Source organism: Zonotrichia leucophrys, chromosome 3 (assembly GCF_028769735.1).
Source record: "Zonotrichia leucophrys gambelii isolate GWCS_2022_RI chromosome 3, RI_Zleu_2.0, whole genome shotgun sequence".
Taxonomy (NCBI): domain Eukaryota; kingdom Metazoa; phylum Chordata; class Aves; order Passeriformes; family Passerellidae; genus Zonotrichia; species Zonotrichia leucophrys.
The window spans coordinates 41,470,017-41,496,799 of NC_088172.1; the positions used below are offsets into that span (position 1 = coordinate 41,470,017).

The 26,783-nt window shown below is 38.2% G+C and overlaps 2 protein-coding genes across 3 annotated transcripts; one reads left to right on the forward strand and one right to left on the reverse strand.

The window, feature by feature from the left end:
* The first annotated feature begins 39 nt into the window (after nt 1–39).
* On the forward strand, nt 40–20,271 carry KPNA5 (karyopherin subunit alpha 5). Of its 2 annotated transcripts, none has more exons than XM_064707931.1 (14): nt 40–167; nt 2,233–2,366; nt 4,638–4,739; nt 4,823–4,922; nt 5,691–5,785; nt 6,603–6,734; nt 7,004–7,092; nt 8,224–8,323; nt 9,898–10,061; nt 11,106–11,184; nt 12,142–12,267; nt 13,121–13,248; nt 14,878–15,056; nt 16,618–20,271. In XM_064707931.1, the coding sequence occupies exons 1-14, from the start codon at nt 164–166 to the stop codon at nt 16,803–16,805; spliced, it is 1,620 nt and encodes a 539-aa protein (XP_064564001.1). In that variant the 5' UTR covers nt 40–163; the 3' UTR covers nt 16,806–20,271. The 2 variants fall into 2 exon arrangements, with proteins under 2 accessions (XP_064564001.1, XP_064564002.1); XM_064707932.1 differs by lacking the exon at nt 40–167 and adding an exon at nt 341–474.
* A 98-nt stretch (nt 20,272–20,369) lies between these two features.
* Nucleotides 20,370–24,783, reverse strand: FAM162B (family with sequence similarity 162 member B). Its single transcript, XM_064707933.1, has 4 exons — nt 24,666–24,783; nt 24,136–24,247; nt 21,028–21,136; nt 20,370–20,834 (listed from the first exon to the last, which is right to left on the reverse strand). Exons 1-4 carry the CDS (start codon nt 24,781–24,783, stop codon nt 20,736–20,738), a joined length of 438 nt encoding a protein of 145 aa, XP_064564003.1. The 3' UTR covers nt 20,370–20,735.
* Between the last annotated feature and the right edge of the window lie 2,000 nt (nt 24,784–26,783).

Consider the following 26,783-nt stretch of genomic DNA (forward strand, 5'->3'; position numbering starts at 1 on the left):
CGCGCAGAGGCTGCTGGGAGCGGCGGGCCCCGCCCCCCGACCAGTGCGGCGCGCGGCGGGGCGGCGTCCGCCATCTTGCATCGCTGTGTGCTGCCGGTGCGGAGCGCTCCGGAGGGGCGAGCTCGCGTTTGTACGGCGCCGGGCGCCGGGCGTGTCCGCCGCGATGGGTAAGGAGGGAAAGGCGCTGAGAGCCGGCGGGTAGGGGCAGTAGAGGCTGCATCGCTTAGGGGACGGGGTGCCCGGTGCAGGCCGGTCTGCCGCTGGCTCCGGCGGCACTGCCCGCATGGCAGCTCGGTCGGGGCTGGGACGGGGTATCCGCTGCCTCAGGCAGGAGGGCTCTGGCGTCCTCCCCCTTCCCTGCCTTGCTGCTGGTGGAGGGGGCTTTCCACGCTTTCTGCTGGGGACGGATGAAGAGCGCCTCTCGTCGCTGTGTGTAGCCCGGGCGGGCGGGTATCCGGCCTGTCGGGCTGACAGGTCAGGCGGTCCTGGCGGTCCCGGCCGGGCCGGTGCGAAGCCTGTGGGCAGCGCCCGGCCGGAGAGGGGGCGGAGGGGCAGCGAGCCGCCGTGTTTAGTGAGCCCCAGGTAGACAAGAAGGAGGGGGAAAAGAAAAAGTAGTATGATAGGTGTTAGACTATGCACAACAAGTGTGTGCAGTGCAGGATGTGGTGGGTAGAGGGATTTAATGTTAGAGCGGGTGTAGTTTTGTAGCACAGAAGTGAAGGCTCGCTTGGATCTAGATGCAGACGATGTGAAACCAGGGACTGCCAGACTTCTTGCCCTTATGATGTCTATATTCAAAGCCTTGTGGTAGGATGGAAGCCATAAATGTCTCAGTTTTTCTTTTTAAAAACAGTTTCGATGGGACGTTCCTTCTAGTTGACCTTCTGTAACTTTTCAGAGAGGTGGTGACTGGGTTACTTAAAGATCGTGCGTTTCTGTTGTTCAGTCCATTTCTCGGCCCGACAGTTTCACTGGCACAACTAAACTAGCAAGGCTTGAATGATTGAGAAAGGGATGGTGTTCTAGGACTAGATAATCCAGTGGCATTGTTGGGAAAATAAAGTTACATGGCTGTTGCTAGAAATTTGCCTTAGGCAGTGGCACACTTAGCGTTGTTGTGCAGAGATGTCAGTAGTTTGCTTAGGTTCTTGTGAAGCAGATACTTGGGTGAGACAGGCTGCCGAGTCCTTGCGGTGGTACCTTGATGTCAGCCTAAGTCTGCAGTCTGTTTTCCGCTCATAGCTTGTGTTTATGGCTTAGTGGTCCTTGGCACTAATGGTAAAAAAAAAAAAAAACCAAACGAAAACCCCAAAACAAATTGTCTCAGCATGGAAGTTGCCAGAGAATTGTGCATAGCTCAGGAGCTGTAGTTTACATGTTTTCTCCTTGTAGAATTCCAGAGGAGTGATAGTTTGTGTAGAATTTTCTTTTTAACAGTTGTTTCTCAGACGAAGGCTTCAGTTCTAGCTTTATAAAAAGGCACCGTGCTATTAGCAACCTTTTCTATCTACTCTGTTTGATCATGCTGGTGACAGAATGGTGAACTATCACTTTTATCTTTCCACAGCTGATACACCTGAAATGACAGTTAGATTCTAATATTCTAAATCCATTTAAACAACTGGTAATTGGAGTGAGACAATAATTTTGTTAGTTTAAAATGAAAAAGAGTATGCTTGTCTGTGTGTTACTGACCCTTAAATTACTTTCCTGCACACAGTTTAGAAGGAAAAGCACAGCTCTTAGATCCTGTTATGTTTGTGAGACAGTGAAAGTAAAGAAACAATGCCATAAGGTATTAAATGAAGCAGTAACTACTGCAGGTTTTCTTCTTGGGTTTATGTTTATTTGTAATATATTCAATGTCATCTTTATGAAAGGAGGAAGGAATTTTTTTTGCTTGCTTGCTGACAGAATCAAAATTTAGCAGCATAATGTCTTTTTAGCAGCTTTTTGTTTTTCAGTTGGCTTGTAAGATGCATAGTTTCTTTTTACAGTAGCTTATGTCCTATAATGCTGTACCTGATTCTTGACTTGAACTGAAGTTTAATCTGCAGTTTGGACATGCCTGTCTAGGCATAGGTTTTCTGTGGTTTCTGAATTAAAGATTTTTGTTGATGAACTCGATATTGCAAACAGATGCAGGAATATATAGTGACTGCTGTAGATATTTTCATAGTACAAGAGATGGCAGGTGTGACCTTTTGGAGTAATTTTGTATTTTTTCAACAGACAACATGGCAAGCCCAGGTAAAGATAACTTCAGGATGAAAAGCTACAAGAATAATGCACTTAATCCCCAAGAAATGCGCAGGAGAAGAGAGGAGGAAGGAATCCAGCTTCGGAAACAGAAAAGAGAAGAGCAGGTAAGCATCCTGGGGAGCTGTTCACTGTTCAGTGCCTGTGGAGCTATATTCAGGGGCCTGAAAGGACTTGAACAGACTCATCCTCTAGAGTGGAATCCAGGAGTGCCAGGTTGAATGTCTGTTTTCTTTGCATTTGTGGGAAGCATCAGGCACAGTTCTCAACTGAATAATAAAAAGATTAGTAGAAGCCCTTTTAAGTTACTAGGGCACACAGAGGAGAGAGCTGTGACTTTTAACATCAGTCCATAGTCTAGGTTTATACATGTGAGACTAGACCAGAAGAACACTCATATTTCCAGTAAGAATTTGAAACCTTGCATTCTCTGCTAGAGCTGGGGTCAAATATGGTGTGTGAAGGGAGAAGATTATTTTCATCTTTGATACCATGCTTCAAATTGCCTAAGAGCTCTTCTACACCAGCTTAATAAAGTGGCTACCAGTTAGTGTCTCTGAACTATTATCCAAACTTCTGTTCTCATTGAATTTTTAGTGACCAAGTGTGTTGAACATTGTATTGTTTAATAGTTTGTCATAGTTCCTCTTCACAGAATGTTTAGTAGTTTCTTGCCAGGAAGGTAAGGAAGGTAGTTTGTTTTTCTGTTTGATCTAAAGTGGATGACTTTGTCTCTCACAACCTGGAGAGTGTCCCAGGCTCTGGTCTGCAGTCTCCTATGAGTTGGAATGCTTACCCTTCTACTGGGAAAGTGGTGCATGGAGAAAGAATTTCAATTATTTGGGCCAGAGGGGTAAGAGTCAGAAGTGGTGTGGTACTAGAGCACTTATCTCTGAATGGGTAATGCATTGCAGTTCCTGCTGAAAGTTTTGTTTACACATTTTGTAGTAAATGCTCCCTAGATAAATAATGAAAATAATGGATGTTTCCTCTCCCATGCTGACTGTTGTAACTATGAGACTACTCTTATGGTCTGCTTGATCTTAGTTTGTTGGACTGGTGGTTTTCAGCTCTTCCTGACCTGAGAATGAGTTTATGCAGGGAGATGAGACTGCTTGTGCTCCAGAAGAAATGGTGACTGGTAGAAAGACCAAGCAAGTTTATACTTTTCAACCAAGAACTTGTGTGTTCTTGCTGAGCGTTGAGAAAGAATGGCTGGTCTTCCAAATGTGCAATATTGTTTCTTGTTCCTTTGTGGGTTTAAGTGGAATTAAGCCTTATTTGCACTCAGTATTCTGTAGTTGCTTTTTGTCCAGAATTACACCCAACCCATAATTTCATCAAACAGGGGAGAGAATGCCTTGGTTTAGGTTCCTGTTGAAATAGAGCTGGATGTAAACATGGAGTTGTTCTGCAGTTTTGGACATGTAGAACAACAGAAGCCTAGGTCTGTAGATACCTAGAGGGATAGAACGTCAGGATTTATTAGTGGTTTCATTATTATGCCTACAGGTAAAATCTTAGTCAATTGACTGAGAGCCTATAATTTCTTTCTAAAGGTAGAAATGTAAATATTCTTAAATTTGTTGATTACACTTGTTGTAAGTGTAGAACTGGAATAAAGATAAAAATTTAGGTTTGGTTTCTAGAAGAGAACAGGTCAATGTGAATGTTTTGCTTATATGCCAGAAAATGAAGAGGCACTCATTTAATATATTTTATTAAATACTAGAGTGCTGGTATGTATTCTGAGCATAGACAGTGTGTGCAGCTAATTGTAGAGCAATTTTTGGACATAGTGAATGTTTAATGTTGCATAGTTCAGAAGTTCACCTTGAAGCTACACTATTTTTTTCTCTTCTATATGAAAATTATCTTTCTAGTTTAATCTTTCCTCAGCTAGGTATAAAATACAGGTGCTGCTTAGTGGTCTTCTGTAGAAGGGCAGAATGCAGTGTGCTGAAACACAAACATTGCCTCTGTGTTGGTGATTTTAGCCTATGAACTAAGGAAGGGGAAAGTAACTTGTAGAATACTGTTTCTTGTTTAAAATGCATGGTAATTATAAGGGATAAAAGACTAAAAGCAAAAAGATCTGTATCTTCTTTTTCTTGTGGAAAATATTATGGATCTTTATAACTAGCAAGAATCTATTCTGAATGTCTATTTTGAAGTGTTGCTGTGCAGTTTCTCAAGATACAGATATGATAGTTTTTCTCCTTTATGTTATCTAAATTTTTGTATAAAATTTCCCTTGCGTGGGTGAATAGGTAAAATTCTTTGACTGGTATTGGTGGAAGCATTTCGTGGAGTGTATGTCATCTGTACCCACACTTTGGTTACCCCTAACATCTCCCAAAAATGTCCCCTTTGTTCAGCTGTTTAAACGCAGAAATGTGTCTCTCCCGGGAAATGAAGAATCCATGGTAGAAAGCCCAATTCAGGATCCTGATGTCAGCTCTACTGTTCCTATTCCAGAGGTAAATACTTCAGAGCATGTTTAGAATGTTATCTATTAGTGTGCATAGTACTACATTATAAGAAATCTTCCTTGCATTTTTAGGAAGAAGTTATTACTGTAGATATGGTACAGATGATTTTTTCAGATGATCCTGATCAGCAACTCACAGCAACTCAGAAATTCAGAAAATTGCTCTCTAAAGGTAGGTAAACATTGCCTGTTTTTTCTAGTTGTTTCCTTCTGTGTTATTATGAATTATACTTAGAGTCAGTTAATATTTCGTTATGTTTTATTTTGAAATAAATTTTGCAGAAATTTGTAGTACTGTTTATAAACTGCCAATTCTCTTCTGACCTAATGGCTAAATACAGAAATCTTCATTATTTCAATGTTAAGTCTTTCAAAGTAAAAAACAAGAATGTTTTTGATTAAAGTGTCCAGGACAGTAACTAACTGCACACTAACATACCTAGAATAATTGTTGCAGTGATTCAGCTTCTCCTCCCATTCTCTCCTCTTGGGAAAAAAAAAAATTACATGGCTGGCAAAGAAGAGTTGTAACTTGTTTTTGTTGAGGCTGTAAAACATGCAATCTTAAGGTGATGCTGGTATGTTTACAGCATGATGGGTAAGGGTGTGCTTGGTCTTCTAAAATGGCATCCAGTAGCCATAATTGCTCTTCCACCGACCTGAACTGTTGTTCAGCTTGAGGGAAGAGTGTTTTGTGATGTTACTAACATGCAAATAGTAATAGTATGTGTTACTGTTATTATGTGTAACAGGGTGTTTACTACATTGTACCACTTCTTAGAGAAGATCCTGCAAGTGAAAAGTTTGTAACTCCTTCTGGAAAGGAAAGGATTGAATGAAATTTCGATGAGATGTACAAATCATATTCATGGTCCTTGTCATACTGAAAAAGGAATTTATTTGGTCTTTTAACACAAATATGTTTATTTTTATTCCCTAGAGCCTAATCCACCTATAGATGAAGTCATTCAAAAACCGGGAGTAGTACAGAGATTTGTGAAATTTCTAGAGAGGAGTGAAAATTACACTCTACAAGTGAGTTCAGCTTGTACTGATTGGGGGTTTTGAATGGGATTAGAAACCCTCCAAAAGAGCTTTGGAAGGCACATGTTCTGTTTGGTGGGGGTTTTGAATAACCAAATATAATTATTTTTCACCACTGAAGCCATATGTTTTCATTACTGCTGCTAAAAATGTGACTTGATTTTGTGAATTTCATAGTAGTCTTTAGGGTCATAAATTCAGCTGGAAAAACCTTGGGTGTTGAAACAAAAGGTGTTCAAGAGGATTTACAGAGTGGTATATTAAGATTATCAGCAATGATGTGTGAGCAGAATCTGTCTGACTAAGTGTTGAATATATTGTAGTACTTTTCAGATAAAATCTTAGGAAAAAATACAGGAAACTGACAGGCTTGTTTGAAATCCTTTTAGAAAATCATTGAGAAAATATCTAATTAATGGTAGGAGTAACTAGTTCTGTCTACTCCTCTGTGGGAGTAGCACTTAAGCCTTGTGGACATTTGTTCTAGAAGAATTAACTTAGTATTGAGTAAATAAAAGGTATCTAGTACTAATAATAGTGTCACTAGTTAATAGTGACTCAAAATCTTTCTTAGTTCTGTAAACCAAAATCTAAAAAGAATGTAGTTACCGAAAGTTCTTACTAAATCGAGATTTTGTCAATGCCAGGTTTTTTATTGTGTAGAGTACTATAAAAATAACTGCATGTCAATGGAAAGGAAACAAACTTGGAGAATGCACCTCTGAGACTCTTATGTCAAACTTCATGTCATAATTTTAAGTTTTACTGTTCAGTGGTTTGACATGGTTATGTTTGTGTTCCTCAACAGTTTGAAGCAGCTTGGGCTTTGACAAACATAGCATCTGGAACTTTCTTACACACCAAAGTTGTAATTGAAACTGGAGCTGTTCCCATTTTTATTAAGTTGCTTAGTTCAGAGCATGAAGATGTACAGGAGCAGGTAACTGTCTTCCTGAGGGGTTTTTCTAACTTCTTAAAATTCAGTTATGAATATCTCTTTTGGGGTGTGTGGGGTTACAGAGGCTTTGACCCCCATTTGCCTACTAGCTACTTGATCTGCCTGCAGGAAGATAAAAATTTACTGTCACTATTTTTTCCCATCACGGATTTTTTTTCTGTTCTGTATTATTTGCTGTAAAAGGTATAGAATATTTGTAAAAGTTGATTTGCAAGTATGTATAAATTCACTCGGATGCTTTGCTTTTTAAGGCAGTGTGGGCTCTTGGGAACATTGCTGGTGATAATGCAGAATGCAGAGACTTTGTTTTGAACTGTGGAATATTGCCACCTCTCTTAGAGTAAGTATTGTAAACTAATAATATATTGTATGTGTATCAATAAATGAAAACTTCAGCTTAGAATTTACTTGCAAAGAATATAAGTTTTTATCTAATTTGGGAATCATAACAATACAATAAGAAGCAATTTAATGTTTTGGATTACATGAGCTTCATGCATATCTTTAATAGTTCATGACTGAAAGCTTTTCTATGTTTTCAAAAGGAGGGAAGTGTTACTTCACAGGTATGAAATTTCTGTATTTTGCCAACTCGACTGAATGTATGGGGTGCGAGACATAGTTTGATTCCCTCTTGTAGGTTTCCATCTGCCTAGGAATGGGCTGTTTTCTCCACTATTGTTCAGTAGTTCCAAGCTCTAGTCTTCCTATTTGTCTGTTTGCTTGCTGAGATGAGCTGACAGAATAGTTGTTACATGAGCTGTATTCCACAAGATTTATCTTCACTAGGAATATCATTCCAGCATTTACTATGTGCTTACCATTGTATTTTTATCACAGGGAAAAATTTGCACAAGACAAATGTTACTCAGTTTGTTACCACTTAAAGTAATAAAATGAAACATTTGTAAAATAGTGTAAAATAGCAGGAGAGAACATGATTACCTTCACCAAGGGCTTAAAGAATAACATTTTAGACATTTTGTTATGTACCTGATTTTTCAGGTGCTGAATCTTTCATGTTCTATTTGGCAAAAGCAGAATTAATGTGTTAATTTTTTTTACAAGAACTTTCAAGTTTCAGCTTTTAATGGAAGTATTTTTATTATTATTAATTGTGTTTTCTGAATGAAAACATCAAAGTTCATTTCATGCAGGGTTGCGTCTCCTAGCCCCTTCTAAAGACCCTCAGAAAGGTTTGGTTGAATGATCTTTCATATAAGCAATTGTTTACTTTATATGCATGTATGTGATTTGGGAATGAGACCTCCCAAAATTATGCAAAATAATCTCAGATTCAGTTGATTTTAAGAAAATAGTTGCAGCATGTAAGATATGAAGATAAATAAATTTAAACTAGTGATCAATAATAGAATTTCACATCTTTATGTGATGTTCTTTTGGTAACAATACCCAGAAAATTAACTATTTTTTAATAAGAAATTACTTTTTTTCTTGTTGCTTCACACAGATTGTTAACAAATTCAAATCGTCTTACAACGACTAGAAATGCAGTCTGGGCACTCTCAAATCTTTGCAGAGGAAAGAACCCACCTCCAGACTTCAGTAAGGTATAATAAAGTAGTAATTTTGAGAAATCAGAAAGCTAAAGAATATTTATGTTTGTAATATATTATAAAACAGAGTCTTTGAATATGAATATAGACATACTTTTTATGTTTTTAATGTCATCACACAGTCTTGACCATCTGTTGTATCTGTGAAAAATCATCTACTTTGGCACTGATCAGCAATAAAATCATATCACTTAAAAACTTGAGACTATAATCTGGTGCAAATAGTCATACACTGGTGTGAAGTGATGGACAAATTACACATTCAGCACTAAACCATGTGGGACTGTATTTTCTCCAGAACTGTTGTAGAGAATGTGAGTTATAGTTGAAGCTTCCTCAATTTTTTTTTTTGTTGTTCTATGATTGTGAGTGCATGCTGCATGAATAAAAATTTGATTTTCCTGCTCTGTCAGATGGAGTTAAATCAGACTATGATGACAGAGCCTATATGCTCTCCCCATTTTTTTCTTTTCTCTAGTAGGTGGCTGTAAAGACTCTAGAGACTAGTAGGACTTCTAGCTTTTTTTCAGTATGAAATTAATTTCTGGTAAGGTTAATGACTTTTAAGATTAACACTGGATATTCTGGCAGAAAAGACTGAGTTTAAACAATCATTAAAGTTAATCTAAAGAGAGTTTTACCTCATGAGTTAGTAATTACTAACTAGTATTTATTACTACTTATTAATTCTTAAAAAAATAATAACAAAAAGGGGGGATTTCTTATGTTTGTTAATTGATCACCTCACAATGACTCTGCCTAACCTATATCCTTTACTAGTGTTTTGTTCTGGTAGTGAAAAACCAAGATTTTTTGCTGCCTGAATACAAAACCTCACAGGAAGAGGATGCCCTATAGGCAGCTGCTTTTTGCGCTTTGCAATAGCAGCAATTGGGCACATAATAGAGACTGAATTTGCATAACCCATGTAGGGTAAAGAATCAAGTTCTACAAAGAATATGAAATTCCCAGGCTGTGCAGCAGTCACCTGTCGGGTTCCAAATGGTGCTAAGATGGTCTAGTTCACTTGGCTCTGTGCAGAAGTTACAGAGATGAAGGCCAGAGGGTACAGTGGCAGTGAGAACTGAAATGAGACGTTGTTTGTTTCACCAGTACAGTGAATGTTGGGTGCTGTGGTGCTGTGTGTGTTACTCTAGGTTGGTTATTACAAATAACTGCCACTACTTCTGCAAAGCCAGCCAAAAACCCCCAAAAAACCATAAAACAACAACCCAAGCTTTTATTACTTAGAGATTCTGCTTCCTGTATGATTAAAAAGCATCAGCGATTCCTGTAAAAGCAGATGATTTTTTATTTAAGCTGAACAATTATATATTTAATACAGTACCTCTCAATAAATAGGCTCTGATTCAGAATTTATCCAATTTGCTGATTTGAATTGTGTATCTGGTTTAATTAGAAAGTGTTCCACTTGGGTCCTCATTCATTAATGACCTTGTGTACCTGAGCAGCAAATGGTTTTGCACATTTATGCCTTTGCAGAGTGTTCTCTGAAACTTGAAAAGTATGGAACACCTAATTTTATGCACTATTTTTCTTTAACCTAGGTTGCTCCTTGCTTAAATGTTTTATCAAGACTGTTGTTTAGCAGTGACCCGGATGTATTAGCAGATGCTTGCTGGGCCCTCTCTTACCTTTCAGATGGTCCCAATGATAAAATTCAGGCTGTTATTGATTCTGGAGTGTGTCGAAGATTGGTAGAGCTGCTTATGTAAGTCTTCTTCTCACCAAATAAATGTCTTATAGTACTGTTAATGTTAAAATTAAGCTGTGTTTTCTCACCTGGTGTCTTAATTTGCTTTTATGGAAAGTGATGAACATGAATTCAGTCTGAAATCTTTTAAGCTGCTTGCTAGCTTGCTTGGCTCCTGCAATTATTCCTGACATTGACAGTGAAAAAAGTTTTCTCCAAAGTATTTCCTTCTATTCCTTAAAATTTAATGTGGGAATTCATATACATGAAGGAATAGAAGGGCAAAGACTGAAGACCAATGTTGAATTGTAAATTAATTTATCTTTTTTTTTTTTATATTTATTTCACTGTTGTACTTTCCTTTCTAGGATGTATAATTGCTTTACAGACAGTTCTTGGACTCAGTGAAGTCCAGAGGCTGGCTAGAGCCATTTTTAAACTGTTCCAGTATATTTGGCTTATGGTTCATTATTTTCCTGGAAAGGGAGACTAAATCCCCGTGTTCACATGGGACTGCAGAGTAGGTCTGGGATAGTAGTTCCCAGCACAGACAGCTCAGCACACTTCCCTGTGAAAAGCTCGTTTTGATAGCTGTCAGTACAGAGAAGATTGCTTTCTCTTCCATAGAAGCTCTAGGACAACTCTGTTATTTCCTTCCCCCACACATCAGGCAGCTGAATATGGACTAACAAAAGGGGTAATTTTGCTCACAAAACACAGTAAACTTCAGTATACACCTCATAACACCCCCTCTGTTTCTGTGGCTATTGAACGACACATGTTCCAGTATCGTATTTAATAATACTTGAGCTGGGTGAAATGGATCTGCTGAGCAGAGTGCTCCAAGTTGTGTTGTTCCATAGAGGTGCTCAGTCTTTGAATCAGCAGTTCAGTTGTGGGGTTGTAGTAGTCAAATTTGGCTAAACAGGGAAAGTGCAATTAGTAATACGGTGTTTTTGAGAACTAAATACTTAGCATCTGAAGTAAACCCTTGTTTGCTGAAAATGCAAAATTATTGTTTTAACACTTGGTAATATCAAGCAATATAATATTTGTCTCCAGGCATAATGATTACAAGGTGGTATCCCCTGCATTAAGAGCAGTTGGAAATATTGTTACTGGCGATGATATCCAAACACAGGTAAGACTAGTTGATTTAAGAAAAGTTATTTGGCAAGACAGAATTTTGTGAAAACTTTAACAAAATACATGTCCAGTACAGGTATCTGCATATGTCATTGAAAGAGGCTTTCTAGAAATCTGTGTTGTTGATTTGATAGTTTAAGCTCCTGTTTTAAGCATCAAGTTAATACAAGAATGAACTTTTTTTTTCTTTTTAAAGCATTGTGTATAAAGGATTGCCTAGTTTCTGTATAGTACTTTGACTGTTGCTTTTTTTGTTTTTTGGATTTTTCCCCTTCCTTTCAGGGGATTCAGTTACTTATTATGGTTCCCCTTTTTCAAGTCTTAAAGCAGTCAAGGTTTTCACTTCTAAGCTGTGCTTATACTTAATTTGTCCATGCATTTGTATGTGATAGTCTTACTGATGTAATTTATTCTAAAGATCTATTTTATTCATTTTAGACAATGGCATTGATTTTGAAGTAATGCAGGAAATAGGAAGACAGGTCCTACTTTAAAAATAATTGTCTCTAAAAGGCTGGCAGTACTAGTGTAAACAGAACATCATGAGAAATGTTACCTGCATGATTTGTGAGCCCTAGAGAAAAGGATTTTGCTAAGGAATTAAATGAAAAACCTTATCTCTTAAAAAATTAACAAATAGCTATACAAATTAGATGTGCATTTGTCAGTCATTTTGACTTATTCATATTTTAGTCTTAAGCAGCCTTACTTAGTTTTGCTATTGTCAGTCTTTTGGTCTGAATTTAATTGAAGGCAGATTCTTTCAAATTGCTGGATTGTCTGATCACACACTACAGCATTGAACACTTTAATTTTGCAGGATATGGCACTTTGTATAATATAAATGTGTTGCAAGATCTTTTGAAGTCCTCTGTTAAATGCTTTTATATATGTATATTGCACAAGGCTATATATAGTACAACCCAGTTTTCAATTTTTTAAATTATTTTAGGTGATTCTAAACTGCTCTGCATTACCGTGTCTCTTGCACTTGCTTAGTAGTCCCAAGGAATCTATCAGAAAAGAAGCATGCTGGACTGTTTCTAATATAACTGCAGGAAATAGAGCTCAGATTCAGGTAAAGCCTGGGAATTTGTTTCTTGGTTGGTTTTGTTTTCATTTTTCTGCTTGATTTTCCTGCACAAGATGTAAATGGATAGTGCACTGACTCTGTATTGCTTGTTTTAGTCCTGTCTATAATTTTACCTAACCTAAATGGTTTCTTCTAAACTTTGAGATATTATTTTAAATAGAAATAGCTGTCACAATTTCTACTACATATTTGTCCAGTGAAAAGTGAATTAGTTTATAAATGGTGAATATTTTGCTTGGATAAAAGCCTGACATGATGTCACCAGCACTGAGTTGTATTGTTGTGGAAACTACTGCATCTTGAGTATTGTTTCAGGTGACTGGAGCTATCTGAAAGATTGTTCTGATCAATAAAAATGAGAATCCTGAATCAGAATACATATTCCAAAATTATTTTTTCCCCTTCTGCTTCAGTCAGAAACAAAAATGTTACTTCCTGATGTAACTTAAAACATGTAATAAAATCTCCAATTACAGACTTAGTCTCTCAATGGAGTCCACAGGACCTCAGTAAAATGGAAAATTTTGTTCTGAGGCTTGATCTTCAGTTCAAAAACTCAGGATGCATTGTATGATTTTAAAATGGGCCAATCCAGTAAGCTGGGCTCTGCCCACCGGAAACAGAGAAATAAAAAACCCGAGGTTTTCTGATGGCCACTGCTGTGCAATGTTGGAATAGTTCTTAACTTCACTTTAGCATTTATAGGTTGTATGGCATCATCTAAACAAAATATTCTTTGCTTTAATATCAGCAGGCATCACTAATTCTTGTACTTAAGGCTATAAGTGTTCTGAAATCTTTATTAATGGTTGTAAAATGTTACAATTTCATCTCTTAGGCCGTTATAGATGCAAATATTTTTCCAATATTGATTGAAATTCTCCAAAAAGCTGAATTTCGCACCAGAAAAGAGGCAGCGTGGGCCATAACTAATGCAACGTCAGGAGGAACCCCTGAACAGATCAGGTGAGTTTGTGTGTGTTACTGTTTTTTCTGCTTAAGGATCTTCTGTGGGGCATATGGGTTTCTGCATTTGAATCTTGACAGTCATAGCAACAAAATCCTAAACATAGCCTCATTTCCTTGAAATTCCAACTTGAAAATGTAGAAATTCAGAAAAATCGAAGTCCATGCAACAAACTTCATAATTATTACTACTTTTTTTCAGGGGTGTTGCACCTAAGGGTGCAACAAGCTTATCTTCTAGAGCTGATATTACATTGTCAAACACAATTGGAACAGCTAATGAGCAGTTTCAGTGTTTGAAAATGGAAAACTGGGGGTTTCTTTAGAAAACTTGTGCGGTGGGATTGTATATTTGGGGACAGACTTCAGTGATTTTAGTTGTTTATTCATGTATTTTAACTTCACTATCACCATTATTTTAAAGCAGGTGTCTAAACTTGCTCAGAACTGAGTTTAATCAAACTTTTTTTGTCAGTAGCTATTTATGTGCTGCAAAGATAGAATAAAATATTCTCTGGTTTCTCTGAATACTGTAGAATAATGATCACTTTGAATCAGTAGCTGATAATTTGATTTAAAAGTTACTGTATTATATGAAAGCCAGAACTGAAAGTGATATGACAACTTTTCCAGCATATTTGGGAGATCTGTTGCAAGATCTATGTTCTCATTTACAATGTAACTAATCCTGATTTTCTTATAACCACTAAGTGTTATCAGAGGGATAACTGGGATAACAAAGTGTCTTGTTTTTTTGAATCTCTTTTAATTGCTTACTATGCAACATTTGCTTATAATGTAACATTTCAAAATCTAGCATTTTAAAAATAAATTTTAATTCAGGATCTTCAAATGGTAGATATGCATATAATACCATAGCAATGACTCTTCATCAAAAATACATTTATATTACTAGTGTCATGAAGTTTTAGTCCTCCTAATGTCCTCAGGGTACTACTGCCTAACTGCAGGATAGTTTTAAACCTCTGAATTAAGCTGTATTTAGGGGAAACATTGCTGTCATCATTTTACTTACATGCTAGAGAAGCAGGGACACTGGTTATGACTTGTGAAAGTTCATACACAATTTTTTTTTCAAAATTGTGAAAAGGAGTGGGATACTCAGAATCCCAATATTTTTGTCTTTGTATTTACAGTTGCATCCTTCTCTTTATAGTAGGTGATACCAAAATCTTAATGGACTGCTAATGTGGACTGTGTTAGCACAGAACAGTGCCCAGTGTTCTTACATGTATCTAATGTGTTTACTTGATATTTTTACCACGAGAAAAGTTGAACTGCCTGAGAATATAAATTCATGATATTTTTTTTCTTTTATATTAAATTAAACCTATCTGAAGATTGTAGTAAAAAATTTTAAAGGACTACAGATTTCACACTTCAATTAGGAATACACACATTCATGTTGTTTTATTAAGATAAGTTCTAATATTTATTTCATGTTGGGCTAAGCTTCTCTTTGTATTCTTGCATGTTTTAGAAATTCTGTTGCTTCAGCCACTTTTTTTAGCAAAAGTAAGTATTTATAGCAATAGACTGGTATGTCAGAATAAATGTTCTGGGTTATCAGTTCTTTTCCCCTTCCTCTGTTTTGTTTCTGTTATAAAGGTATTTGGTAGCACTAGGTTGTACCAAGCCTCTTTGTGACCTCCTGACTGTGATGGATTCAAAAATAGTACAGGTGGCTTTAAATGGACTTGAAAATATTCTGCGTCTTGGAGAGCAAGAGTCAAAGCAAAATGGAATCGGCGTTAATCCTTACTGTGCCCTCATAGAGGAAGCCTATGGTAAGAACACACTTCTTGTAAAACTGCATACCTGAACTTCCTTATTCCAGGCTGTAAAAACAAGACCACTGTGAGTCATTTTGAAATTTGCAGGTAAGTTTTAATACAAGAATTACTCCAAGCAGAAGTAGACATAAAGTATCACAAAGTAAGTAATGTTACATTTAGGGGAAAGCGGTTAAATGCAGAAAACATCTGGGTGTTTGTCTGCAGACAGTTTAAATGTCCCTCCAGAGAAACATTCTCAGAAGGGTTTAATACAGGTGTCCCAGTCTATGGGAACCATGCCTTGCATACATTTATCAGCCATTCCTAAATACAGTTTTTGATACATAGTCCTGTCTGCTACAGTTTCATTACCAACAGGGATGTAAGATCAGGGTTTATTTAATTGATACTAAAGTTGGATTACTTTTTAATATAGTAAATATAGTAACAGCAAAATCAACTGCAGGTCATAAAACAAAAGAAGTTTTTACTTTTGCAAGTATTTTGTTTAGTCTCTTATACAAGTTCTTGAATTAAACCTCTATATAATGGCATTCTAATTTGTGGAATCTCATGACTGGCTTCTTTTACAATTGGCTTATAATGAAACTGATGTTCTTTTTGGAGAATTGCCTTTTTTGTAGCTCTGACAAAACAAAATTGTCAGACATTTGTATTTCAGAAACTGCTAGTAACTAATAGAACTGTAGTCCTAATTGACCACGTTGCATCTGATTAGGTGGTGCTAACTTTACTGTAAAGTTGTCTTTACATCTGAATTCCGTTACTGAGTTCACTTTTTTAAATCAAATGCATGCTTGAAGAACTTAACAATTAAATGCATAACAGGAGTAAGTACTGAAGACTATAATGGAATTTATTGTATTACAGATTCTGTCCATAATTTTAAGTATTGACTCTCTAGGCTCTCTTCTTTTCTTTAGCACTTAAGCATAGGTTGCTGAAGCTGTAGAGTGTAAGTTCAAGTAAGGAAAACAGCTGATTATATCACCATCATTGCTTTGGCCTCTGCAGTCACCAGAAGGGTTCATTTGAGCTCTTTCTAATCCAACCTAAGTGGAAACAACATTACCTTAAAAACCTAAACAGAAATTTTATATTAATCTAACTGCCTAAGCACTAGCACTTAATCTCATCTCCTTTGGCTGAATTATGTCCTCTACTTGCAAAATTATAAGCTTTCCAAAAGGTAGTATCTTTAAATCTTACAATTAATTCAAAAAAAGATACCAGACTGTGCCTAGTGACTGCTCCATGAGTGGAGATAGAATTTAGAGTTGGGGGAGACTTAAGAGTAGAACAACAGAAATTGGGATATTTGTTTAATTGAAACGCTTCTAGTTCAGTTTTAAAATGAGTTTGGACAGCAGAAAATGAAGACTAGAAATACATCAGTTAGGAAATTAAGAACCAGTGATATCAAATTAATTGAGGTGACTTGGGATTGCATCTTTTGTTTTAAGAAGTACTGTTATACTATAAGCTTTTTCCATTTGAATTCATCATTCATTTAAGCAACTATATTTTTGAAAATTTTCTATTTTGAATTTAGGACTTGATAAAATCGAATTTCTTCAGAGGCATGAAAACCAAGAGATCTACCAAAAGGCTTTTGAACTCATAGAACATTATTTTGGTGTCGAAGAAGAGGACTCTAGTATTGCACCTCAGGTGGATGAAAATCAGCAGCAGTTTGTGTTTCAACAGCAGGAGGCTCCAATGGAGGGGTTTCAGCTCTAAACTACTGAAGTGAATATAAGCATAAAATTTAAACACTTGTATGGTTTGGGTTTTTTTTTCTCAGAGGTCTTTTCTTTATGGCCAAAGTTAGAGGAAAAGCAGAATATGTTTTACAGAAATAGATGAAGAAACAGCTCATGCACTTTTATATATTGTGTTACAGACAACTGTTCTCTGTTTTGTATTTGTTTTCTTCATCATCTCTTATGTACAGAAAAAAACTGTGAGTAATCATGTCTAAAAGCATTAAATGTGATTTAACAAGAACTGTTTAGCTAAGACTTGGTAGGATTTTAGGTAGTAGTTCTGAATTTTTTCATGTAGTCTCAAACTTCATATCAGCAATACAGTTACTGACAGTTGAATTTTTGGCAGTAGGCTTGACTTGCCCAGTTTCTATCAAATCTACCTCTTGTATTGAAGCAGAAACATTGCTTCAGAACTAAGGCATGAAATAAAGATGAGCTTGTAAGAAGCTGAATTGGAATGTGAAAAATATTTATTTAAATTGTGAAACTTTTATGCATTACTTACTTTACAACACACTGTTGGAATTTATTTATAAAATGTATTTAAAGACGTAATAGATATACATATATAATGCTAATTACCTAATATAATATTGAATATATGAAAAAGTACTTTCTGAGTTACGGGGGAAGAGGACTATTTCAGAGGTTTTCAAATTGGAATCAGCAGAGACCTTGCTGGTCATTAGATGTTGGCTCTGTAATGAAAGCTGCTAAATGGCATTACAAGTCAGCCACAACTGCAGTACTTTGCAGTGGAAGCAGCCGCTGCAGTTACCACAAGAAAGCTGCAATTAGGACTGACAGAAGGGTGATGTGCACCAATCACCACGCTGATGTTTTAGAGCTGTCTTCTGTCAAGATGTGGTAACATCACTTTAGTTTGAGAAACATTGCAATGTTTGCCTTTTAGTACAATAGCTTCTTAAAAGTTTAGACAGTAGGTGTTGTTTTTTGACCAAGTGTGCTACTGCCACTTGAATTGTTCCTTAGGTTAATGAATTTGGTTTGCTTTTGGTAAGACGATAGAAATACTGCAGTGAAAAATGAATAGTGAATCACACCAGTTGAAGGAAAAGTTTGTTGTACTGTAAATAGCATTAAGTATGTGGACACCAAAACTAACTAGAAGTTACTGTCATCTAAGTATTTAGGTTCTACAATATATAGTGTTTGCTGTTAAACACTAAAAGATACAGAATTCTAATATTTACGTTAACAATTTTGAGTACAGAAAAATGTATGCTCTGCTTTGACTTGCATATAGGTAGTGTTTCTGGTGTATTAGTAGTGTATCTCATTTGGAGAAATTAATACTTTGGGTTAACTCTGAAGTATTGCTATTTTTTATTACCTGTAATTAATGTATTAACATCAAACTCCTGGGTTAAGTGAAATCTGTGACATATGAGAGCATTTCATGCTTCATAAAAGGCTGCAATTCTAACTTCAAGTCACTTACCCATGGCACTGTGCTTGTCACTAAATAATATTTTAATGCACTGAAAAATACAGGTTAAAGGTGGTATCATTTACAGTACCATTTTATATTTAGAATTTTTTTTACATGCAAGTTGATTCTAAGATGTTTCACTTTGATGTTACAGCAATATATTCTATATTGTAATTGAATGTGGGACTTGAAGTGGATTTTCTAAATTAATGGTCAGTTTTGACTAAGATATAAATGGGAGGGAAGCAACCTCCCTTTGAGGTCTTTTTAGTGGAAGATAGAAGTGTAAGAAGTGTATATAGGAGTGCTGTTACTTTATGAATTCTGAATAATGAGATATTTTAGCAAATGACACTTTAAACCTAGATTTGTACAGCATACAACAGTTTTGAATAGTGTGATAATATTGAGTACAGCTGCCAAATTTTCATATAATGTTAGGTGATTGTACTTACGCCCTTTTTACTCTCATAGTTTTAGGTTTTCATACACCAACCCTCATTCTTTCTCATGATCTCCCAACTGCACATCTATCACAGAACAGGGTAACAATCATGGAAATCTACCAAGGTTACTAACAGATGCTGAATTTCAGTGTTCTAGTGTAAGAGAAATATTCAGGTAACAGGGTATTCCTTTGTTTCTAAGAACCTTGTTTTGATAACAACCAGCTGTGCCTGCTTTTTATTTGGAGAACCCTGTAAAACTACATTTATAAACCTCTCTTATTTAAACCAAATCTCAACTATGAAAATCTTAATTAAAAGACTTGAAAATTAAGAAAAGAGGGGAGATTTAAAGTGTTACATTTGTTTTGAAAGAATGTTTTCAGTTGTGTGGATATATATTCTATCTTGTGGATGGTTAGTGACTGCACTTTACACATTTAGACAAACTATATTTCATGCCTCTGATAGATTTAAATGGAATAGTTTGAAAGGGGACTAAAATTGATGGACTTAGGATGATGAAAATCTTTATTTAAACTCAACATTTGGTTTACCCTGATATTGTTAAAAAATAATAATGAAAATTGTTTAAAGGATGGTCTGTCCTATTTTATCACTGGGTTTATATCATGCTTTGTTAGAAGCACATAAATGAACAAAATAAAACCAGAGATTATGACTTAAGGTTAGCTCCGGTGTACTCATTTGCAGGTAGGGGCATGATTATGATGATACCTAAAGAGATGAAACTAGTATGGAGAGGGAAACAAAACTGTGATATGAAAATCTCTAAGTTTGGCATTTTATATGCAATCTGAAGTGCCCCATCAGTTACAAAGTCTTTTTAAAAATATAGGGGTTTGGGTTTAATTAAAAGGGTACCATTTGTTCTGCTTAAATGTGAATACTAACTAGCTAATCTATGCAATTATGCAGAGCATAAAATTTTTTTTTATTAGTTCCCTACTCTTGTTACACTGAATCATATCTAATTTTTTCATCATTGCACTTTTGTCTGAGGATTGGTTCATACAGCTTTTTAATTTTCTAGTATTTGCTTTACACACTGTTCATAGCAGCAATCAGAAAATAGTAATAATGTTGGAACAGAAATGTTTGCTGTAGAACAAGTTTGCAACTGGAAACTATTTATTGTTGGGCCTGTCTTTAAAAAAATAGTAAAGATGCACTATTGTCTTTCCTCCATGGATAATCTCAGTAGGTTTGAATTTATTAAATTGTACAGCTGAGGATTTTTGTTATAAGTCTGCAAATTGATACGTGGACCTAAACTGTGACCTCAAGATTTCACTGAAATCTGGAATGAGAAATTCTAGTTACTTATGGCACAATGTCTTGCATATATAATATCAGAAATCTAAATTACCTGTATTAACTTCAGACAGTAATAGTGCATCTTTAAGTCCAGGCCAAAGGCCCATTACTGTAACAGAACACATCTAAGTAGTATGCAATATTATGGAATGTTAAATCTCCAAATACCATACAGAAACCAATAAAACCTATTTTACAGATGTTTACTGTATTTATTTAGTGATTCAGTAAGTGTTGCTTCTTAAAGCTAAAAAATGCAAATACCATTTTGAATACAGCATTGATGCCAATGAGTTCCAAGTGGCAATTTTTGCACTGAAAAACTGCGCTGTCACCAGACAGAAAACTTCTTGGGTGTAAATATTTTGTGGTTATCTAACCAAAGGTATCTGACATTCTTAGGAAACTACCTCATCCCCTTTAAAACTAATTACTGCTTTTAATCATATGCAAAACATTCTAAATAGCTTTAATTATATGCAACAAATATCCTGAATATCTTCCTAATGAAAGAGCCATTCGCTTTCTTTTTGTGATGCTGTAGCTGCCCTTACTGGCTCTAGGGTATGCATACTACAGTTGTCCATTTAGGGGTGAAACTCACTAATAGCTCTCAGCAGCAGTTAATGTTGCTCTTCCAAGGACATTCAGATTTCAGACGAAGTTACTTGGTCTTTGCCTCCGCGGCCAGCGCAGCCTCCTCCCGCCACTTGGCCTTCTTTGCCAGGTTCAGGCTCGTTAAGGACTCGTGACGTGCGGCAGCCTGAGGAAGTAACAGCGTAGGAGTAAGGGTGCACCCAGGGAAAGCTGCCCAGCCTCAGGAATGGGCAACAGCCACTTAGAGTGCTGGGGGTGACAGAGACTACATTAGCTAAAGCTTGAGCAGCTCTCAGCTCCTGCTCTTGGTTTTCAAAGAATTCCATTATTTTAAAGTACACTACATGGTCACACCTCACCTTCTTAGCTGAGGCAATCACCGCAAAGCAGGCAATAATTGAGAGCCCAATCATGATGTAACAGGCTTTCACTCGAGCTTTGTTTCTTGCCTTGTCTAGCATCTCTGGCCTGCAATTAAAGTAGTTGAATTGAGTCATTAAAAAAGGCAAAGTATCTCTTCAAAGTATTGCAGACATAACATCACAATTAAAAACATAAATATAGAATTAACTTCTGAAACAAGCATCTTCAGCTTGCTGCAGTTAGTTATGTACTAGCCATTTTCTGATCCTAATCCATTTCCCATGGCAAAGCAACATTAATGGATTTAGACTGTTTTGGGTTTTTTTTAAGCTGGGAAAAAAATTGCTCAGGCAATAAATGTTTGCTTTTAATGCTTGGGATAAGTACACAAGAAATCACACCCTAAATTCTATAAACAGTGAAAATTGAGTGGGGTTATCTGTTTAAAACAGATGGAGTTTACCATGTATATGTGGTGTTGGATGGAGTAAAAGTTCCCTTTATTCAAAGTTAACTTTAGAAATCAATTACTGCTGTATCTAACCTGTTCAAATGGTGTTCTGTAGGCTAAGGACTTTACATCCTTGGATTGTTGATTAAAGCAGAGTTAGTACTTATAATAGTACTAACTATTATAATAAGTTAAACCTTTAAGTTCTTTATTAAAACAGCAGCTTGACAGAAAGTGGGCAGCTGATGTCAGCCACCTTGCTATTTCAGGAACGCACACCTAAACAAGAACAAGCTACAGGATTGTTTTTGCTGGTCATCAAAGGCAAAAATAGTGAAAATGCTGTCCTCTGTTTGGCAGTAGTCAGTGCAAAGGAGGCATTTTACATCCCAGCAATCTGCTTTGGTACAGCACCCATTTCCACCCTCTCTTCTGAGCCAGCAGCATGGCCCTGGGGAACCAGCAGTAGAGGAAATCATGAAAATTGTCCCAAAACCTTCAGCTAAGTTTTTCCAAGTCAAACATTATACTTTAGAGCACAGTTTTTAAGATATTCATAATAATACTGGCTGTGCACCATTTTCCTTTCATAAGTCACCATGGGAATGCTTTATATATATATGGATAGACAGATATATTTGTAAGATATAAGTACATGTTTTATACGTATGTATAAACCCAGAACTATGTGTGTAAAAAGAATAGTTTCATAAAGAATTGATTTTGTGTTCTACGTGAACATGTTGTAATGCTCTCTTTCCTTCAAAAAACCTTTGGATTTACTTTGAAGAGTAACATGGTGGGATGGGGCAGAGCTGGGGCTTTGACAGTGCCCATGAAAGCCTGGACCAAGGCGGGTGCTGCAGTGCTTTGCTCTAAGGTTCGGTGGGGTGGAAGAGGACAGGCGCCCTGGGTGGCAGTGCTGTACCAGCCCCTCCTTGCCCGCGCACACAGGAGGGGCACGTTGAGCACATTCTGTTTCTTGCAGGTGACTGACTAACAATGCCTGCAGTTCTAAGGAGCTGCTTCTGGTTTGTACAATGATAAAAATCATCTTCTAAACAAGCTGCACATCAGACTGGCACGTAGGATCATTAATCCAATAATCCATTTGTGGCAACAAAAGCAAAACCGTAAATGTTATTAGTCTGATGTATTAGCCTAATTATATTTCACAGTGCACTAATTGAAACTCCTCTGAGGCAGATTTTCACTTTCTCCCTGCTTTCTGCATCTGCTTTAAGGAAAACAGACAATGTTCTTCCCTAATTGCATATTAGGGTCTTTTCTATTCAGTCCTTAATCAAGACTCCAGGCAAACGTCTGCTGAAGTGAGCAACAGCCAGGGCTTTAAAAAAATCCCAAAGAAACCACAACAGCCTTGAAAAAAGCCTGCAGATTTGTTTCATTGTACAAACAATGAAACAAATTGTACAATCTTCAGCAGTTAGGTTGTGTTCACACCTTGAAATTCTTTGTTTGACGAGTTAAAACAGTGCCACAGTTGAGCCTCAATTACTAACAATCAACTACTTCTAGTATATTACTATTTACAGTATTATATAGTGTAGTATAGTCTTACAGTTCTAAAAATACTTTGCTTACCCAGAAAGCACAGTGGTAACACTCACCTGCCAGGCCAGAAAGAAGTGATTTTTGTGCATGTGTCTGTATGACTGACAAATGTCACGTCTTTATAAACATCTCCTGACAACCTGAATAGCTTTTACAGCTCCTGAGACATGTCTGAACCTTCCTCTAGAGAAAGATGGTGAAACTAACAGTGCAAGATAGGCTAAACTGTCCAGAAAGCCACTGTCCAGCTCAGCAAACTCCAGTGAAACTGTCAGGAACCAGCAAGAATAGGCAGAGGTTGTACCTGTTGCTTTACACAGCTCTGCACACTGTTTATTCTCCACATATCACCCAAGGCACGGACATACTGTGATGATAAAAAGTAGCATCCTGGAGGGATGTCTGACATGCTAATATCCTAAGAAAAAGGAGCCTTAAACATTAGAGGGGTTTCAGGTGTTTAGCGCCTGACTCCCTTAGGGGTTGCTAATTTTCAGCAAGTCAGAGAACTGTAGAGTCTGTGTGGTTTGGGCGGGAAGGGACCTTCATCATCTAGGATCAGCAAGTCCAGTGGGTCAGCAAGAATAGGAGATGAGGCCATGTCAAGTGCTCAGTTTTCCTTGATGAGGGCTTCTTCTCTCATACCTCTTTCACTATTTTTCCTCAAATTCTATAATAAAAAATTATTTATTGTATGTAGTCATTCAGTGACAGCTCCCTTAGAACAGTTTATGTGAAATATAAACAAAAAATATTGTTTACCAATAACATCCTTCTCTGATTGCACATTAGGACTAAGCAAAACAAACAAGCCAGTACATAAATGTAACCAAGGCTCTCTACTCAGATGGATCCATTCTTAATCCCAGGCTCTAGGGACTCTAGCAAGGAACATTTTCTCATCTTAACCTCTAACCAGGACAGGAAATTCTCTTGCCCTCTAATTTGTTTCCAAGTCTCAGTGTTGTAAAACCGATCGTTTTAAGCTCTGTGGAAAAGCCTTAAACTTTCCACAGAATCAGGATCACAGCTTTCCCCTCAGCTCCATCTTACCCTTGGACAAGACCAGCACACTTACGGGATCCTCTGAGGAATCTCTTCTTCTGTCTTGAAACGTCCAGTCCAGAGGAGGATTTTCTTGTCAAACTTCGAAGGTTTGCAACTTGCAACCACCCTGTGAGCCTGCTCAGCTTAAAGAGTAAGAAAAAAACCCCACTTTGTAAACCGTTCACTAAGAGAAAATTATGACTGACAGTAAGTTGTAGAAGGGAAAAACCCTACCCATTTTGGTTGTTGTAAGAGTAATTTAGGGATTAGATCTCCGCGTTTCGGCTACGCAGTCACCTCCGCGCCGTCTCTGGAATATCCCCGCACGCAGCGAGTATTTCTGTGGGTCTGATTCGGCCTCCCCTCCGCCCGCGGCTGTGCTACCCAAGAGAGCAGGAGAGCGCTCGGGACCACCCGAGCTGTGGTGCCACCATAGGGCCGCCCCACCGGGCAGCGCAGCCCCGCTCGGTCCCGGTCCCGGTCCCGAGCCGCCCGCCCGTGCATCTCCCCGTCAACCCCCGGACGCAGCCTCTTCCCCCGGCCCGGCGGGCAGCCCCTTACCGCGGGCGGTGCCCGGGCTCCGGGCGGGATCCCCGGCGCTGGCGGCTCCCCTCGGCGCGGGCGGGCGGAGCTGCGCGGCGGACAGCAGCCGCCCCGGGCGGAGGCGCGCCGGCAGCATGGCCAGGGTGGCGGGCAGCGGCGGGACCCTGTGCTGCAGCCGGACCCTGTGCCTCGGCAGGACCCTCTGCTGCAGCCGGACCCGGCCGCAGCGGGAGCGACCCCAGCCCCGCCCGGCCCCCGCCCCGCCCCACCCCGCCCCGTGAACCCTTCCAGCCAACCCTTCCTTGTCGCCGACACCCGGCGAGATCGGTCCTCCCGAAAGGGCATCGTGTTCACTTACTACACTCACGGATTGCAACTCAAGTGAAGAAAGGTCGCCGTCCGAGACAAAACTCAGCTAAGGAAACAGACGCGGTAGTTCAGCTTCATGTTAGGACGTGCACCTGCTGGAGCGAGTCCTGAGGAGGGCCACAAGAACAAGAAACCAGGAACACCTCTCCCGGGAAGACAGGCTGGGAGAGCTGGGGTTGTTCAGCCTGAAGAAGAGAAGGTTCCAGGGAGACCTTAAAGCACCTTCCAGCTCTTACGGTGGCCCACAAGAAAGATGGAGAAGGGCTTTTTACAAGGGCATGTTGTGATTCCTATATTCCCATTACAAGGAGTAATGGCTTTAAACTGAATCAGAATGGGTTTAGAATAGGAAGAAATTCTTTCCTGTGAGGTTGATGAGACACTGGCACAGGTTGCTCAGAGAGGTTGTGGATGCTGCATCCCTGGAGGGTTTGGTGGGGCTTTGAGCAACCTGGTCTAGTGGAAGGTGTTTCTGCCCATGGCAACTAGATGATCTTTAAGGTCCCTTCCAACACAAACCATTTTATGATACTAGGCAGAGTATAAGCACTGTGACACAAACCTGCCTGCATCTGCATTTCTGTCATTTTACTGCTTTCATGCTCAAATATACTGATTCTCATCATAGGCTTTTCCATCTACTTCAATTGAAAAAAAAAAAAAAAAAAAAAAAAGATGTTTTTCTTTTCACATCCTGGACAGAGTTTGATTAAAAAACAAAGCAAAAACAAAACAAGCAAACAAAAAACCAACCAAGAAAACCGCCTCCAAAATAAAACAAAGGAACAAACCATAAAAAAAAATTCAGACAAACCAGCACAGAATAGACATTTACTAAGTAACAGCCTGTGTCAGTGTGATATTCATGACAGTTTAAGACTGTCTCAACACAGCTGTGTCTGATGCACCAAGCAGTGGAAGATTTTACATGCATCAGCTGCAGATGAACAGAGGAAGTCCCACTCCCCAGGGAGAGATCACTGTCTGGCAACAGCCTAAGTCCTGTGTTCGGTGTGACAGCCCAAAAGAGGAGTTTTGAACTATTTGTAGCCAAAATCTCCAGCTATCTTTTCTTCAGGAGCAAGAAAAAAGAAAGAAAAAAAAAGAAAAAGGAGGAGATGCTCCTCTTTACATGCATGCACACTCCTTGAGCACCGGTGCCCTCTTGCAGAATGTTGTCAAGGAGATGAAGACACATCAACAGAAATGACCTAGAGGATGATACTTTACCTTTGCTCAAGGAGGGTGGCATAGTGTGACTATGTCAAGCAGTGCTCCTTGTCCCTGAAGACACAGCTGGGAAGGGCTCAGTGTCATTCATTACGAGCAGCATCCCAGACACAGCTATCAGCTGCCTCTCCTGACAGTCACCCATACATTTAGAGTTCCAATGGCCATCAGCAGAGCTGCTGGGAGGGATTGGAGGTCACATAGTTTCCAGCACTCACCAAAGAACTGCTCTAAAGAATGTGGGTAGCTGAAAGGCATCTACACAGCCAGAGCTACTGAAATCTTGAGGGAATTATGCTCTGGAGAAGAGGACGTCAAACACTTGGTGGCCTTCATGGTCTTCATTCTCCCTGGAGATATTCTACATTGTATGACAGCGGCTTCAGAATGCATCATTTAGCATTATTAATAATGGATGACATAAGCCCTATAAAGGTTAAATAATGTTTACATCCAAAGCAGCCTCCTGCTGACCTTAACAAACTGCATTTTCCCATTTGATTTGTCTGTGACCAGCGCTGTGTTTGGAGACATTTG

Bases quoted from the DNA above. Each gene is read 5' to 3' on its own strand.
- KPNA5 (XM_064707931.1), top strand. The intron at 12,268-13,120 runs GTAAAGCCTGGG...TTCATCTCTTAG, and splicing joins GAAATAGAGCTCAGATTCAG to GCCGTTATAGATGCAAATAT. The intron at 15,057-16,617 runs GTAAGAACACAC...TTTTGAATTTAG, and splicing joins CCTCATAGAGGAAGCCTATG to GACTTGATAAAATCGAATTT.
- FAM162B (XM_064707933.1), bottom strand. From the start codon at position 24,783: ATGCTGCCGGCGCGCCTCCGCCCGGGGCGGCTGCTGTCCGCCGCGCAG. The intron at 24,248-24,665 runs GTAAGGGGCTGC...TTACTCTTTAAG, and splicing joins GAGCCCGGGCACCGCCCGCG to CTGAGCAGGCTCACAGGGTG. The intron at 21,137-24,135 runs GTAAGTGTGCTG...CTTTAATTGCAG, and splicing joins GAGATTCCTCAGAGGATCCC to GCCAGAGATGCTAGACAAGG.